Source organism: Ursus americanus, chromosome 31 (genome assembly GCF_024610735.1).
Source record: "Ursus americanus isolate L20-20 chromosome 31, mUrsAme1.1.p, whole genome shotgun sequence".
In the NCBI taxonomy this organism is placed as follows: Eukaryota; Metazoa; Chordata; class Mammalia; order Carnivora; family Ursidae; genus Ursus; species Ursus americanus.
In genome coordinates this window covers 27,589,743-27,606,679 of record NC_142157.1, presented here as the reverse complement: position 1 = coordinate 27,606,679, position 16,937 = coordinate 27,589,743, and the positions used below count along the sequence as shown (strand labels likewise).

General features: G+C 41.9%; 1 protein-coding gene across 6 annotated transcripts in view; it reads left to right on the top strand.

Moving 5' to 3' along the window:
* The first annotated feature begins 13,548 nt into the window (after positions 1-13,548).
* CELF2 (CUGBP Elav-like family member 2) overlaps positions 13,549-16,937 on the top strand; it is a 505,360-nt gene continuing 501,971 nt past the window's right edge. For 2 of the 6 annotated variants that reach the window (XM_087857734.1, XM_087857733.1), the window contains exon 1: positions 13,549-13,655. In XM_087857734.1, the coding sequence (XP_087713860.1) occupies positions 13,603-13,655 (53 nt within the window). In that variant the 5' untranslated portion in view covers positions 13,549-13,602. The remainder of the gene's footprint in view (positions 13,656-16,937) is intronic. The other 4 variants (XM_087857725.1, XM_087857724.1, XM_087857729.1 and 1 more) reach the window with 2 other exon arrangements.

The window sequence follows — 16,937 nt, the reverse complement described above, 5'->3', positions numbered from 1 at the left end:
CGTGGACCCACATCACCTGTATGAGAGGCTGATGTGTGGATACCTGTCCATCCTGTACCCTCACCTCCACTGGCTGATTTCATATTGGCAGGCTTAGATCCATGAATACTTACAGCAGAGGTTGAAAGTGCCTAATTATATAATTTCAGGTTTTTGACTCACATTCCACTGTATTTGCATGCCAAAACCATTATGAAGGGTTACTCTCAAATATAAAATGAAGATTCATGAAACTTCCCTGTGCAGCCAACACTTGGTTTTTGTGGTGATCAATAAAGAAGTCCCTAGGGGTGCCTGGGTGTCTCAGTCGGTTAAGAGTCCGTTGGACTCCTGATTTTGGTTCAGGTCATGATCTCAGGGTCATGAGATTGAGCCCCGTGTCCAGCTACATGCGGGGCGTGGAGCCTGCTTGAGATTTTCTCCCTCTTCCTCTGCCCCTCCCCCACCACTTGTGCTCTTGTGCATTCCCTTGGAAGGAAGGAAGGAAGGAAGGAAGGAAGGAAGGAAGGAAGGAAGGAGGGAGGGAGGGAGGGAGGGAGGGAGGGAGGGAGGGAGGGAGGGAAGGAAGGAAGGAAGGAAGGAAAGAAGGAAGGAAGGAAGGAAGGAAGGAAAGGAAGGAAGGAAGGAAGGAAGGAAGGGAGGGAGGGAGGGAGAGAGGAAGGAAGGGAGGAAGGAAGGGAAAATCCCTGTAGTGCAATGGTATCAACCCACCCTGCACATTAGCATCACTGGGGAGTTTTTAGAAATACTGACGATGTCTGGGTGATGCTGCCCTTAGAGATTCCATTTCAGTTTCATCTGGAGGATGTCCTGGGCATTGAGGTGTTAACGCTCCAAGCCAAGATTGAGAACCACTGGGAAAGCATAGGTTCTGGAATCAGCCACAGGTGAGCTGGGATTGTGGTCCACCATGTGGTCTGCTGTGCTACTTTGGTCCTGCCTCCACTTCCTCATTTGTGCAACAAGGGTGATAATAATACATACCTCATAGTTGCTATGTTTTTTTTTTTTTAAGATGTTATTTATTTAGGGGCGCCTGGGTGGCACAGCGGTTAAGCGTCTGCCTTCGGCTCAGGGCGTGGTCCCGGCGTTATGGGATCGAGCCCCACATCAGGCTCCTCCGCTATGAGCCTGCTTCTTCCTCTCCCACTCCCCCTGCTTGTGTTCCCTCTCTCGCTGGCTGTCTCTATCTCTGTCGAATAAATAAATAAAATCTTTAAAAAAAAAAGATGTTATTTATTTATTTTTAAAGCACACACAAGCAGGGGGCAGGGGCAGAGGGAGAGGAAGAGGGAGAGAAGCAGACTCCCCACTGAGAGCAGAGCCTGACCTAGGGCTCCATCTCAGAACCCTGAGATCATGACCTTAGCCGAAATCAAGAGCTTTGCTGACTGAGCCACCCAGGTGCCACGTATCTCATAGTATTTATATGAGCATTAAAGGAGATAATGTATATAAAGTACTTGGCCCATATTAAGTGTTATCAGGAATAAATATTCCCTTTGACTGTCTACTTAGGGATTTCTGGTCACGTTGGGTATTTAGAAAAGGCATTAAAAATGACCCTACGCTACAACATCATAAACGCACATGGTTTGCCACTCATAAAACTTGAATCTGGATGCTGAGAAGTCTCCAGTCACAGCTTGTGATTCATCTGGAAAAAGAAAAAAAAAAAAAAAAGAACAAAAAACAAACCCTGTAAAAGGTTAATTCTTTTAAAAGGAAGTTGCAGAGCGGAAACCCTTGAAATATTTCTATATTTCTCAATCTGCTCTGACAAGTTTTCTATACTCTGTGATTCAACTCAAAGAATGGAAATCAAGTTAACAGGAAATAAATGGCTTAGTCTTATTTTCAGGGGGTCACAGGAGGTCAGAGGTGCTCTAGGAACGAGAAGCATTTTACAATTAAGCAAAGTGAAAATCACAGACAGTGAGTTCAACCGCTCTGCACCCTCTGCCCCTACAGGAAATATTTACCTTCAACTCCTTTTGATCTTGATTTGCCTGTAAGGATTATGTTATTAAAACACACATAGACATTAAAGGAAAGGCCATAGAATAATCTATCCCCATTTTCATAGAGAACTCACCATCTCAGAAAACTATTTTCAAGTTTTAAGGTGAGTGATTTGAGAGGCCTCCTCCCTAGAGAGAAAACATGGCCAAAATGGGGCAAGAATCACATTCTGTAGTTTGTGTTATAACTGTAATATATGTTAAATATTCAGTTATAAAAAGTTTCTCTTTGCATTTGTAATTATAAACTGACACATTCATTTAAACATTGTCAACAAGAAATCAGAATTCTCACTTTTTAATGCTTCAGTGGAAAGAAAGCCCTTAAGGTTTGATATCTCTCTCTCTCTCTCTCTCTCTCTCACACACACACACACACACACACACACACACACACACATCTCATTTTAAAGATTTTATCAAGCCTTTCTTTGAAAATGAGCTACTCTGTTTCCTGATCCAGTAATGTCAGCCTAATGGCTACGATACACTTGTTTTTTATTCTATAATAATGTGAACAATTTTCATTTTCTCTTTCTATTTAATACTTTTAAAAACACAATATGCTTTCAGTAAAATGGAGAAATTAGAAAAACAATGGCTGGTTAAAAATGAAATCCAGATTTTTCTCTCTGTTTTCCCAATTTTCATAAAACGCATGCTCTATAAACAAGAGAAATGGTCAAACAAGCTTGTTTCCAAGAAGCCTCACCCTTTAAACAGAAGACACCCGGAGGGGGAGGTGAATAAAGATTACTGTATGTGTGCAGCCGTAATTCCGTAATTAGTTTTGAGATTTGTAAGAAGCATGCTTTATCCAGAGAGAGAGAGAGAGAGAGAGAGAGAGAGAGAGAGGCTTTGTCGTTTTCACCAGTTATTTCATCCAGACCCTCACTCGCCTGAGCCTGTTACTTTCTGTTTTTCCCTAGACTGAGTACTGTACTTGTTGGCTGCATTCCTTTTTCTTCTTTCAATCCCCTTTTGTTAGGGTGACTATCCAGAGAAGCAGGCCTCAGGGAGGTGGCAGGGCTAACTTGAACCTTAAAGCTTTCTTTTCTGTTCCCAAAGCCACGCCTGTCCAAACAGCTATGGAATGTCCTAATCATTTAAATAACAAAAGGCACTTTGGCCCGTGCGCTGCCAGAATCGTACCTTCAATGGTCTCTACCACTAGATTAGAAAATTGCTTAACATCATCGAGCTATAATCAGGAAGGTTGGATGTGTTTTGAAGGAGAAAAGAAAAATGCAGCTGAATTTAGGCAGAAAATGATGGGAGTAAGCCACAGAGGAGTAAAAAAAAAAAAAAAAAAAAAAAAGACGAATTTTTAGACCCCCGTTTTTCAAAGAAGCGTCTGAGGACTTAGAAGTAATGATTTCATGAATAGGAACATGCTCTGTAACCACGTAGGTGTGTGGACGTATCTAGAAATGTAACATCGGAGACAAACTTCAAAATAGGACCAGGCATGTTTTTTAAACTACTCTCTATCTCCCAAAAGGATTACTAAATAGATACAATAATGCGAGAGGAGGTCATAGATCTCTGATTATAAAAAGAAATACATGGAGAGAAAAGAAATACATGGAGAGAACTTAGAAAATAACCAGGGTGTAAAAAAAATAAATAAAACGATTGAAGTTATGCTAGCTGTCTACAGCCATAACCAGCCAGGGTGCACCCAATCTCATCTAAAATGATACTGGTCATTGTATTTTTGCATGTTACTTTCTAGTTGTTTTTGCATTCATGCACGTAAGTGTGGATGCTGGAAGCCACAAACCTGACGTCTCTTAATGTGTTTTCTTTGGTCCTCGCAGTGTGTGTGTGTGTGTGTGTGTGTGTGTGTGTGTGTGTGTGTAAAATCTTAAGTCAACAATACCAATCAGAATTCACCTAAAAAAGTAAGATATCTGTCACCCTTGAATGAAGTGGTAACTTGTCAACTCCACCTGTTACGGCAAGAAAAGATTGGATAGGACGTCTGTCCCCAGAGGCTCGTCTCTCTAGCTAGCCGTGCTCCCTGCTCTGCGTGCCGTTCCTTAGTATTGCTGAATTTCCATTGTCATTACACATTTGTACAGTATAGGTAGATGTTTCTGTGTCTGGTCTTCAATGAGAGTGGGAAAAAGAAATACAGGTGGTAGGGGAGGGAAACATAACTGTAAAAGAGAAAGAAGACCGAACATTCCGGAAAAAACTGGAGAAAGGAAGATTGTTGCATTTTAAAGGGCCTCTTCCTTGCCAGCTTCACTCACTGTGGTGCCTCTGTGGACTGTTGGCAGTTGAGTTTCCAATCCCTGGTAGCAATACAAACTATTGATAATATGTTATATATAACATACTGTGTCCTGCATTTTTCACTTATTTCAAAAGTCTTTCAAAGTTATTCCACCATAGCATGGTTTTAATGGCTTCATAATATCCCATTTTATAGTTACAACATATATATATGTTATACATACATATATATGTATGTATATATATATAAAATCATGTACCTTAGATTGTTGGACATTTAGGTGGCCTCTAATAGTTCATTAATATCACTAGTATTGCAATGAATATCCTTCTACGTAAATTATAAAAATAAAAACCTTTAGAAGTGAAATTTCTGGGTCAAATAGTAAGACTATTTTTTTTTTTTTTTTTTGGCCCTTATTACCAACTGGCTTTCTCAACAACAGTTTGAACACTCACCAGCCATATGAGCGGGCCCATTTAATTGCACCTTATTCTGCCATTACATGTAATCATTTAAAGATGTTTACCAATTTGACGGGTAGAACGCTGTATCTCATCGTATTTTCACGTGTATTTCTTGATTCTTGTAGAGATTCTACACACACCTTTGTGCTCTGGTAGAGGATTGTATAAATGACGTAAGGAGGGTTGAAGCAGGGCTCCTTTGCTCCTATACAGGACCAATTAGGGATGGATGTTTACAAAGGAGAGTATGAAGGCAAGCAAGTGGTCGTTACATTACTATAGTTATCTCACTCAGAAAGCACCCTGAGAGAAGTGGTTTTTTAAGGGAAGGGGATTGGATGACCAGTGAATCTTCAGAGATCTAAGAATAAACCTGTGGTGGGGCGCCTGGGTGGCTCAGTGGGTTAAGCGTCTGCCTTTGGCTCAGGTCATGATCTCAGGGTCCTGGAATAGAGTCCGGCTCCCCGCTCAGTGGGGAGTCTGCTTCTCCCTCTGCCCCTCCCCTGCTCGTGTGTGCGGTCGCTCTCTCTCTCTCCTCAAGTAAATAAAATCTTAAAAAAAAAAAAAAAAAGAATCAGCCTATGGTTTCTGCTTTCTGCCTTGATCTATGAATTAGATATGTTCATGGGAAAGTCTTATTGACATCACGATGCTCATTAATTTAATCGTCCAGTTGAGTTACGTTTTGACTTTAAAATGCTTTACACTTGTTTCTGATTGTCAATTACAAGATACCCGGCATATACGGAACAAGAGTGACTCTAAAGCCAGACCAACGGGTTTCAAGTTTGCCTCTGACATTGACACTACAGCGATCATTTGCCCTCTCTGTGCCTTAGTTTCCTTGCCTGTAAAATGGAGACAGAAATAGAGTCTGCCCCACAGGTTGTTATGAGGATTTAGTGAGTTAATTTTTGTAAAGACTTTAGAATAGTGACCAGTACACAGTAAGTGCTATAGGTTTGTTAAATCAACACACTTTTACTCTAATTTTCACTTGTAGGCCCTTCTACTTGTAACGGTGTCTCAACCGTTTGGTGATCTAAGGAAATGCTCAGGTACACTAGAGGAAATTAAATATACTAAGGAACCCTCCACAATATTTTGTAATTTAGACGTAATCTTCGGGGAGTACACTTGGATTTTCATATATTGCGATATCTTAAATTGTGGCAAACTGGCAGCTGTGTTTTGTTTTCCTCTCTCTAATGAAGAATAAAATAGGAATTAGAGGAACCAGTTGGAGCTGTGTCACAAGCAGTTAGAATTTCCAAACTTGCCAGTCAACAAAGAATTATTTTCGGTGAGCTCGAGTCCCAATTTTTAGAGCATTAATGTAATTATAGGTGATTTTAAAATTTCTCGTTAAATGGTGACTTAAGGAATCTTTGGCATCAATTGGTGATTAAGCTAACTGATTTTCATTTTTAATCTTTTACTAGAAAAGTTTAGTGTATTTTTTTTTTAATTTCACCAACAATATAAATGGATATAGTTTCCATTCCCCCCAAATCCTACAGGGCTTCGTTCAATACAGACCCTAAAACTATTCTTTGAAAGTATCTAAACATTTTTTTTTCTTTGAATTGTTGTAAAATACTTTGCATCAGTAACTCTTCAGTGTGAAACACACAGCTGTGCAGGTCTGTGGATTGTTTGTAACAAATTGTAAACAAAGTTTATAATAATTAGGGGTAAGAGTTCACACATGCCTAGCAGTTATATAGAGTAATTTTATGTCTACTAATTTAATAATTTAAAAAGGGGGGTTATACTTTGTGTGACTTTGCTTTATTTTTTTTCTTGTAATTCAATTTTATCGTATTTTATGAAAGTATTGGCCTACAGTGTATTGGAAACTAAAAAAGAAAAAAAGAAAAGAAAGAAAGAAAGAAAAAGGATGGTTCTTCACCAGGGAGCCGCCTTGCCTATAGACAAAAGGGAACCTGCTTTGGCACGCTAATGGATCATGTGATTGCCAAAGAAACACTTCCTACAATCAATCATCATTCAATGTTTTTGTTGTGGTGGTTACCACTTTGAGTTAAATTACCAAGTTATGAAGGATTTAAATCTGTACTTTGAAGCGAATTTGTTGCACACCGCAATTCCACCTAAGTCTGCTGGGTTTTGATTCAGGGAGAATGACGGAAGTCTTATCCTTTCCTCCTAGTGATTCAAGGGCAATATTCCTGGTCAGCCAGTCCTCCTCCAGAAGCAGATGTTGACACTGTTTCATTGACAGACAACTTGGCAATTGTGCTCACCTGCTCTCCAAAACTCACATTTCCCTTTTAAACACCGATGAGGAGTCCTGTCTGCGCACAAACACCAGAGCAAACTGAAATTCCCGTTTCAAGAAAAACAGAGCAAGGTTATAAGATGCACGTTGCAGGTTTTATTTCCTGGCCTGGGACCCGGGGAATGTCTGAACAATGCATCCTTCTTCTGGGCATTCCTTTGTCCCTGTTGGTGTAAGCCGTGAATCCTAACAAACGCAGACTGGGAATTCAAGGAAGGACACTACACAGCTTTGAAAATCTCATCTTCCATGGCAGTACAGGAGTTAAAGCTTGAATTTTCTTTTTTGCCCACTGTATGTATCAAATTTGGCCTGTGATTCCTTTACATGGCATGAAAAGCAGCGTGTTGGGTGTGAGTCTCCTCGCTCTTCCTCTCTCACTCGAAAAATATGCCTGGCAAAGACCCCATATTCCCCTCCCCCAGCTTTAATCCATTTTGCCCTCCTGTTCAGCTGACTAAGCCTCCAAATGAAAGACAGCATTCCTTCCCAATTGCTAGAAGGGCCTTTACATCAGTAGAAAATGTTCGGTACATATTTAGATCCTGAAAAACACGTTTGGCCTTTCCCTAGACTTAGGTTTCATAGCTATCTCTTTAGAGACCCTTTAGAATTAAAATAATAATAATAATAATAATAGTAATAATAATAGCAATTTATTTTAGTGTCCCATAATAGCACTTCTCAAATCATTGACGTGGCAACAAAACACACGTCTCTGTCCATAGATTTTCCATTGCATCAGGTGTTGTGAACCTAACATGGAAGCACTTGAAATTCCATTCAAGTTATATTCATTTATTAAAAAAAAAAAAAAAAAAGAAGAAGAAGAAGAAAAACCAACCATCCTTGGAAGTTTGTCTCTACAGACATCATTAAAGTGAGGATATGTACAATACACATTTTCTGCAACTGAAGATTAATGGTTAACTATTCAGGTACAGATTTCTTCCAGCAGGAGCTGATGCATGGTGCAAAAACAAAACACAGCAGCTGTGTTAACTGCCAAGTCACTCTGTAGAAAATAAATATAATAGAGAGATGCTGCCCAATTTACAAAACGTCAGCTCCAGTCCATCTGAGCATATCAATGCTACCAGCAGTTAAAAATGCATTCAACTAGCCAGGCTTAAGACAAGAAGGCTGGGTGGCATTTCCTAATTCCCAATATTGATATCCAATATCTAACAAGGTACAAGCATACTTTAATCATATCCCTGCTTTGTTGAAAAAGCAATCTCCAATGGGGCTTTTTATGTTTGGCTTGTAACAACAACGACAAGAGAAAAGCTGTAAGAACATGTAAATAAATGCATTTTGATGCCTACCCGAGGACATCAGGGTGCCTTCACAGACCACCAGAAATGAACAATAATCATCACAGTGATCTTGCTATTTTTATTTTAAAGTCAGTCTAGCATGGGGTTACCAGATTCAGCAAATACAAACAAAGGGCCTGTAGTTAAAGTTGGCATTCGGGGGGGGGGGGGGGAGCAAATATATATATATATATATATAATGATAAGTATGTCCCATGCCCTATTGGGGAACGCATACTTACAGTAAAAATTTGCTCGTTGTTTCTCTGAAATCCAGTTTTAACAGAGTGTGCTATATTTTATCTGGCAACCCTTGTCCATCATCATTGCCACACTATGGTTTGCTATGAAAAGCATGCATAGCTGGATCCTATTTCCAGGGTCAAGAACAAGTGCTGGAGATTCTGAGCTCATTCCATCTGCCAACTTTAGAACGCTGGCACATCAACAAGACCAGGAAAGCTTCTTTAACAGAAGTAGAATGAGTGCATTTCCAATTAGTCATTTCAGTGTCTTATAGGGAGAGAGGGACCTTACCCAACTTGAGCAGAAGTTAAGAGCTGGCAAATAAAAAAAAGAAAGAAAGAAAAATCTGGGACAAGCAGAAGGGGAAAGAATCTTTATCAGGAAGTAACAGAATTAGGAACATATAAGTGTAAAGCAAGACTTCCAAAAGAAAAAAGAAATATTGAGGGTAATCATATTCCTAGGAATCAAGAGACAGAGAAAACGAAAGAAGAAGACATAGAAAATGTGTTTTTTTCCTCTAGTGAAGCTGCTTTTATTGCATTGTATTGTATTTTATTCTAATTTTTAAGTTTTTGACTCTCAGGAAGTTAGACATTTTGTGGGAGAGAAATTTCCTGAGACATCATACCTGCTTTCTAAACCCCTGTTCAGTAGTTAGTCTAACATCCCGCTGATGGAGGCCTGTTTTCTTTTGTTCTTTGGCTTGTTCACAACACTGGGTGTTTGCCCCTCTGACATGTAAGATGAGCTTTCCACAGATCTTCAGCTTTGGCTCCAATGACACTGACTGCGCCCCTGGGAAAGGCTATATGACCTGGGTAAACTTCACGCTTGCTGACTCCCTCTCAGCGTTTTTCAGGGTCTTCTGCAAGGGCTTGGGTCTGGTGTGAAATGCTGATTCCTGGGCTCCTGCTGTTGCCTCCCTACAGAGATTCTGCCTCTCAGTGTGCTTTCCAGGTGACTTTAAGCCCAATGCCTGTGGAAGGCACAGGCTCATGGGGCTTGGGGTGTCCTTTGGATGGAAAAGTGACAGACAGTGGGGGTGCTTTTGTTTGTATTTGGGTTTGGGTTTCTGTACTTGGAAAGCGGCAGGGAGAGCACAAAACCTTTAGTTATATGAACAGGAAAATGTTGGGGTGCTAGGAGCCTGCTTCTTCTCCCACTCCCCCTGCTTGTGTTCCCTCTCTCGCTGGCTGTCTCTCTCTGTCAAATAAATAAATAAAATCTTAAAAAAAAAAAAATGAACAGGAAAATGTTGAGTCTTGTGCTGGTAATAGTAGGACAATTCGTGAATATTGCTGTATATGGATTGGATACTTTTTTAACGCTTAGGGAGCATTCCAAAGAGCCAACTATTGAAGAGCCATTATAAACAATAACAAAATAATCTGAGTTTTTAAAGGCGCAAATTTATCAAAATACGAGCAAAAGAGAACAAATCAAATGAAATCTTGTAATTCCTACAGTGACATAGAGGAAGATTATATTTTTTAGCCCAAGTTTGTGCAAGGCTAAGCTTAACCTTTGTGTTTTATGTATAGAAATTTTATTCTTGCTTTTCCTGAGTTACAGATGAATGGTTGGCCCAGTTTTGAACAGAGCAGTATTTTTGTTTGTTTTTAGTGAGCACGCTCACAGGTGAGGGTGAGCAAATCACTCCGATGGGCTTTCTTTAGTGGGAAGATCCGTATGATGCAAAGCTGTTCCGAATGAGGAACATAGTGCTTGGAGGAAGGGGAAAAGGAATCCGCAACATAGAAAATGTGGAATTACTCTAGAGGGTATGTAAGGAAACACTTGGTCCTCAACATTAAGAAAGCAAAGAGCAAAATATTCAGTGTGTTTTGGACTCAATATGACCTTTAAAAGATCATTCATCTCCCTCATCACCAAGTACTTCTAGCAAGTGAATTTCGAAGTGTGTCCTGAAAGCTAGGGTCTCTCTAGGGAGCCCTAGGAATAAAAGCATGAGATTTAAGCCACCCCTCTTACCCATCCCTAACCTGATCCCAGCCCCAGTCCTGCCTCTGCACAGAGGCTCTCTGCCTGACTATTCCTCTGTGCTCGAGGGAGAGCATGCCTACAGTGGTTGTTCCAGGGGTCCCACCCCTCCCCCAAAGGGCGACTAGCCCTGGGAGCTCAGGCCATTTGCTTGCTTCCTAAGTGCCCCAGTGTCCTCATCTGCATTAACAAAATGGGGGTGCTTCTGGTAATTCACCTCATTAACAAGTTAGTTATGAGGACTGAACAATACCCCAAAAGAAATGAGAACAGTTTCTTCTACCTAGTAAGAAACTTTCACTATTGTCTCTTTCTGTACTTGAATTTGGTGCAGATTTTATTCAGAGCAAAGTTTCTACTGCCTTTAAAAAGGTTTTGGAAGGACTAATACCTTAAAATGTTATTTCATAGTTTATGAGCATGCTTTTGTCCTTTTGTCCTTTGACTGGAAGCCAAGTCCCTCCCCCTTTCACCCATTAAACCTGAATCCCAAGAGTTAAGGACTCCTTCCCTCTCTTTCCCCAGATCTGAATTCAGGGGTGTGTGTGTGGGGGGGTGGGGGGCTCATGACATAAAGATGAGGTCATTACAGTCACAGAAACTATTTCATCATAATCTTTTGTTTCTCTCTTGCTAACTTTCTAAAGGGAGAAACATTTTACTCATTAAGCATCCGTACCCTGGGGAGGTACACTCCACACAAATGCTATTACTATCACCCACATTTGGTGACGTCCTTGGGGATTAGAAGTGTTACGTACACGCTGTGACCCAAGATCCCCAGTGGGACAATAATACAACCCAGGAAGAAGCATGAAGCCCCAAAGAGGCAACGGGTTGGGCAAAAGGTATAAACTTCTTTTTAATTTCAGTGTAAAGAGGATTGTACTTCTGAAGAGAGCCATTTACAGCCATTAAGGTAAGTATATTTGACTGTAGAGGAACAAGCGGATGTTGGCTGAGCATTCGCTGCATATTTTAAGGATGGAGTCCTTCGAGAAAAAGGGGATGGGGAACGGATTTAAAATGCCGTGAGGGGCATTCAGAGTTGACTAGAAGAACTTCCTGGTAATAAAAGCAACACGCTCCTAATAGCTGTCACCACATCTTTCCCTATGGAGACTCTGGAAAGAACAGAAATCTTTCTTGGTAGGTTCTGCCTAAAGGCAAGAGACAGAACCCTTCCTCCTGGCTGATGACTTTAGGTAGTAAGGTCATCACAAAAATTGAGTCGCATCACGTTCCCTTTAATTTTTACTTTTCCTGGGTGGGTCAGTGGGTTAAGCATCTGACTCTTGGTCAGCTCAGGTTATGGTCTCAGGGTCCTGGGATGGAGCTCCTCCCCATCTCCTGCTCCACGCTCAGGGCAAGTCTGTTGGAGATTCTCTCTCCCTCTGCCCTCCCCCGCCCCTGCCCGCTAAAATAAATAAAAGAAAGAAAAAATAAAGAAAGAAAGAAATCTTTATTCTTCCTTGTTAGGCCAGTCCCTGGTTGGTGCAAGTGTCTCCTTACCACCCCTAACACTGGTTAAACTCTCTTTTCAACCAAGAGAAAAAAATAAAGCCCTCGATCAGTGCCTGTAGCTGGATTATATGTCTGGGTCAGTTGTTTTATTAGACCAGTGAAGCTGAGTTTCCATTTATGGTAATGATCTTGAAAATTCCTTTTAAAATAAGTGTAAGAAAAAGAGAAATCCGATGGACAGGGAGAGACTATCAAGTAAAGCTCATGTGGCCGCAGCTATGAGGGGAACCTTGGTGACCTGAGAGACTTTCTGTCTGGAGCCCACTGTACCAGATGATTTCAAGTCTTTTATCTCCAGAGTGCTGCCAGGACCAGAGGAAGCGCTTCAGCTGTAGGGTCTCCGCTAGAAAGTGGGGAAAGCAGAAAACCATGCTTAAGAGGCAATGCTTTAGGAAAATAAGGACTGTACACTCACAAAGAAACTACATCAGCAGAGAGAACTGGAGATGCTACAGGAAGATAATCCAGCTCTTGAGACATATATATATATATATATATATATATATATATATATATATATATATATGTATGTATATGTATACATATATATGTGTATATATATATTTTTTTTTCCTCCTAACATCTGCTATGCACAGTTTCAGATAATCATTGAAAGGATGTTCAGCTTTAAAGAAAGGACAAAAGATACCCAAGTTGAGGGAGAAAAGCCCACACCCTTTTCCCTTAACGTTCAGAGAGCTTCTACATCCCCTCCTTCATGCTATTTACAAACACAAAAAAGAAAGAAGAAAAAAAAAACAGTGTAGCAAAATCACTGCCAGTAAACACACAGTAACTTCTAGCTTGTTAGCAGCCCGATTCCAAATTATTTTTTAAAAAACAAATCCTAACAGTCATGTAGTTCCAGCCTCTGAGGGAAGCTCTAAGCCGGATGCTAGTGTCCCAGAACCCAAGCCACGCACACACACACACACACACACACACACACACACACACACAAAAGAAGAAGAAGAAGAAAGAAACCTAACCAGTCTTCTGACAGGAATCTGAAAGCAAAAATCTGCGAGGCAGGAGGAATGTCCCAGAGGGGGAGGCCGCATGCAGCTTGCCGTAATCTGTAAATGATTGCTGGTAAAGTCTGGAGGCTTCAGGCTTGATCTGTTTGTTCCAAAAGAAAGCCAAGGAGGACGGTGTTAATAAAGAGAGATTTAACCGAGAGCTGTGCTTGGAATAAAGTGGGCTACAAAAAGGTCAAATTTGATCAGTTGGAGCAGATTACAGGGGCTTTAAAAGGTGGTGTGGCGAAATGAGCCGGGCCTGGGAAGTGATATAGCGCGGGATTGATGTGGGGGTGGAGAGCAGCCGGGACGCGCGAGCGCTTATCGGCCGGGGAAGTGGGCAGAGCCCGCGCCCCGCCGCCCGGCCCGACGCGAGGCCGGGTCCCCGTCGCCCCGCTCCCCGCCGCCCCGCTCCCCGCTCCCCGCCCCGGCCTGCGCTCGCCTCCCGCCCCTAGACCATGGTGTCCCTAATCTCCGACTTGGAGCCACTCAAAGACTGGAAAGTTTTAAGGTAGGCCTGCTTTTCTTTCTCTCCCCTGGCTGTCCCAGCTCGCCGCCAAGCTGCTCCCGCCCGCTGCGCAGCCGGTGTCGTCGGAGCCGCCCGCGCGGAGCCGGCGGCGGGACGGGCGGACTTGCAGCCCCGTGCGCCCAGCCCAGGCGCACCGGAGGCGCGGGGAGGCCTCCTGTGCAGGAGCGGGGGCGGGGGTCAGGGACGCGCCCGTGCTCGCGAAGTGGGGGCCGGCACCGGCTCCCCCGCAGACCCCGTGCCCACGCTCGCGCCTGCGCCCCCTCGGCGCTCCGGGCGAGCCGGGATGTGCCGGACTCTCCCCCGGGGCTTAGCTGAAGAAGGCGGACTTCTTCCAGAAAACGGTATTCCTGCTCCCCTTGTGAGAGAGTCTGGGGAAAAGTGGGTTCGCGCCTCCTCCTCTTGCCCGGGTCTAATTTGGCAAAGCCAGTTCTATGGAAAGCTCAGCAGACCCTAAAACTGAATGAGTACAATTTATGAGCTGAGGTCTTCTCCGACTGCTGCTAAAAAGGTGAACTCTGACCTCTTCATCTCTCAGAGGCCCAGGAAAATTAGAACACAAGGAGCGCAAAGTGGCAGAGTTCATGCATCACCCCCACTTAGGTCTAAGCTGACCCCTTTAGGTTTCACTTAACACCAAATGCTATTTCCCAGCAAAAAAACATTTTGGGCAGTTTTTGAAATATAAAAGTGTTGAATTGAGGGATTTTTATCAAAAGTCGTTCTACATAATGTCTTGTCCCAAATACCTACCCCCAAAACATGGTTCCTTTGGAACCAAACCAAGATCCAAAGAAGAAATAGAAGTGTGTACCTACTGGGACCTCTTTTTGCTGACATTTATCTTGTATTAATTAGCTATTACTTATTTCCCTCTAAAAGTTCTCCCTTAGTGCTTGTCTAATTTTATTGTTTTTAAAAGCAAAAGCTTACTAGAAAAGAGCAAATAAAGAATGGCCAATCTTCATTTTATTTTCCTTATTTAAAATTCGTGCATCTTGTTTTCTAGAACTTCCCGCTATACATGTACATTGTATAGTATGTGCCATTTTATAATCTGCTTTCTCTAGTTAAATATCAAACGTATTTCCATGTTCCTGCCTACCCTTCATAACCATAATTTCATGACTACATGAGGCGCCGTGATGTTGACGTACCTTCCTTTACTAAATTACTCTTTTCATTGGAGATTTAGATTAGTTTCCAGTCCTTGATTTGTATGAACAACAACACAATGAACATCTTTGTGCTGATAGCTTAAAACGTGTGTGTGTGTGTGTGTGTGTGTGTGTGTGTGTGTTTTAAGTAGTCTTTTCAACTCATTTATTTGGAAACAGCTTTCTTGAAAAGGTATGCTTAAGCTATGAGTGTTGTGTTAATAGTGTTGGTAGTATTTACCTTTTTTGAAGCGTAAGAAAAGGGCAGAAAGTTTTTTATTTTCCTGCTGAAGGACAGCATAACGGGATGTAGTATTTATTGTTCATGTACCTGTCATGGTATTTGGATTCCTTACGGGACTTCTGACTGCATCGGATACAACTCGCCCATGAACTAGCAGGCCAGGTTAGCAGTGTTAATGATGCTGTTGTGGGTGCTAAGAAAGATTAGGAGGTTCTTATGCAGATGGTGGCTGCAAGGAGTTCGTTGTTCATTAACGGGTGAGACCAGGTGAAAGGCATTGACGTGCTACGGGAAAGGTACAGGGACTTACTGGGGTTCCAGAGAGGAAGCACGTCCATCCAGAGCATTAGGAAAGGGTTCCTGAGGTAGGTGACATTTGAGAAAGGTTACTGAAGGATCCGTACATACAGCTTTTTGCTTTCATTAAATAACTCCCAGAATTTCTAGATGAAAGGGCGCGAACATTTTTATGGGTCTGTCTGTGATATTTTCTTCTGTGTGTAGGTTTAAATTTTATTTTTAATCAAGAGATGGAAAAGTACTTCCGTAAATGTTCTTTTGATGTAGCTATTAAAATGAATTTTATTGTCCTTCTTCTTTAACTGGATTAGTAACCTACTTTAAAAATTGAAGTATTTCTTAAGAGTGCTTTTAAAAACATTGTTTTGGGTGATTAACTTATTAACAGTATTGCACGAGTGGGTAAGGTGGACCTAGCTCAGGAATGTGTGTGACTACGATTACAAATTTTGGCAATGCAGCCCTCCAAAGGCCTTTTTAGATAATGATCCGGGTCTTAACCCATTTAAAACTCAGCGATACTGTTGTCTTTCCCCTAAATGTGTGCCTAACATAATGAAGTTCGTTTTATGCCTAGAATAAGTAAAGCTTCACAAACTTGGCAAGGCCTGATGAAGAGAAACATTTTTACATTGACCACTTTGGGTACCCCAGGTTCATTCTGTCCACACCTCTTTTTGTCAAGCTCTTAACTGTGTTTAATCCTCTCCTGGGGTGAGGAATTATAAAGGGGCTAGTGTTTATGGATTGCATTTTAAATTCTGTAATTGTGTACGATGAGGCGTCCTTTTGGCTAATTCTGCTTCATGGAAGTGTTCGTTGGCCTGCAGTAAACGGCTGCCTAGCATACGTGGGAAGAGCAAAGATATAACATGACCTTATAAGTGGGATAATCTAGCAGGAGCATGAAGAGGTGTATGCTAATACCATACAGGGTTGTGCATCATAGGAGTTATGTCAGTAAAATGCTTTAGAAATCCAGATGTGAGGGCGCCCGTTACAGCACAGAAAGGGGGCACCGTTGCTGCCCTTGTCTGATTAACAGATAAGCGGAATGCTTGGTATACTCTGGCGGAAAGGCTTTCAAATCCTCAAACCCTGGAGTATTTTCAGGTGTTTGCTCCAGGCCGCATACCTGGGGTTCTGCCACACCTCTTGCTCCTGAAAAGTGATCGCAAGGCATAATTTTTAAATCCGCTTACATCACACTGTAGTGTTTCAACATAAGACCTGGTGGTGGGGACCCAAGTTCAGGTTATAAATCTGTCTCAAGAACTGCATATTCGATGTCCTTCCATCCGAGGTCCATTTTGTCAAATGGAAAGATCAAGGCTGGGAAGGGTGCTGTTGGCTGTTCTAATTACTGTCTACCTCAAGGGGCATCACTTCCACCACAGCACGCACCAGCCATTTTCAACAGGAAGACTCCCCTCTTGACCATCGCGAAAGCACAAACACAAAAGCTTCACTCAAGGAATCAAAATCCTCTAAATCAAGAAAAAATATTCTTAGCACACAGGAGGAAAAAGGAAGCGACAATGAAAGGAACAAGCCTGGCCATATGAT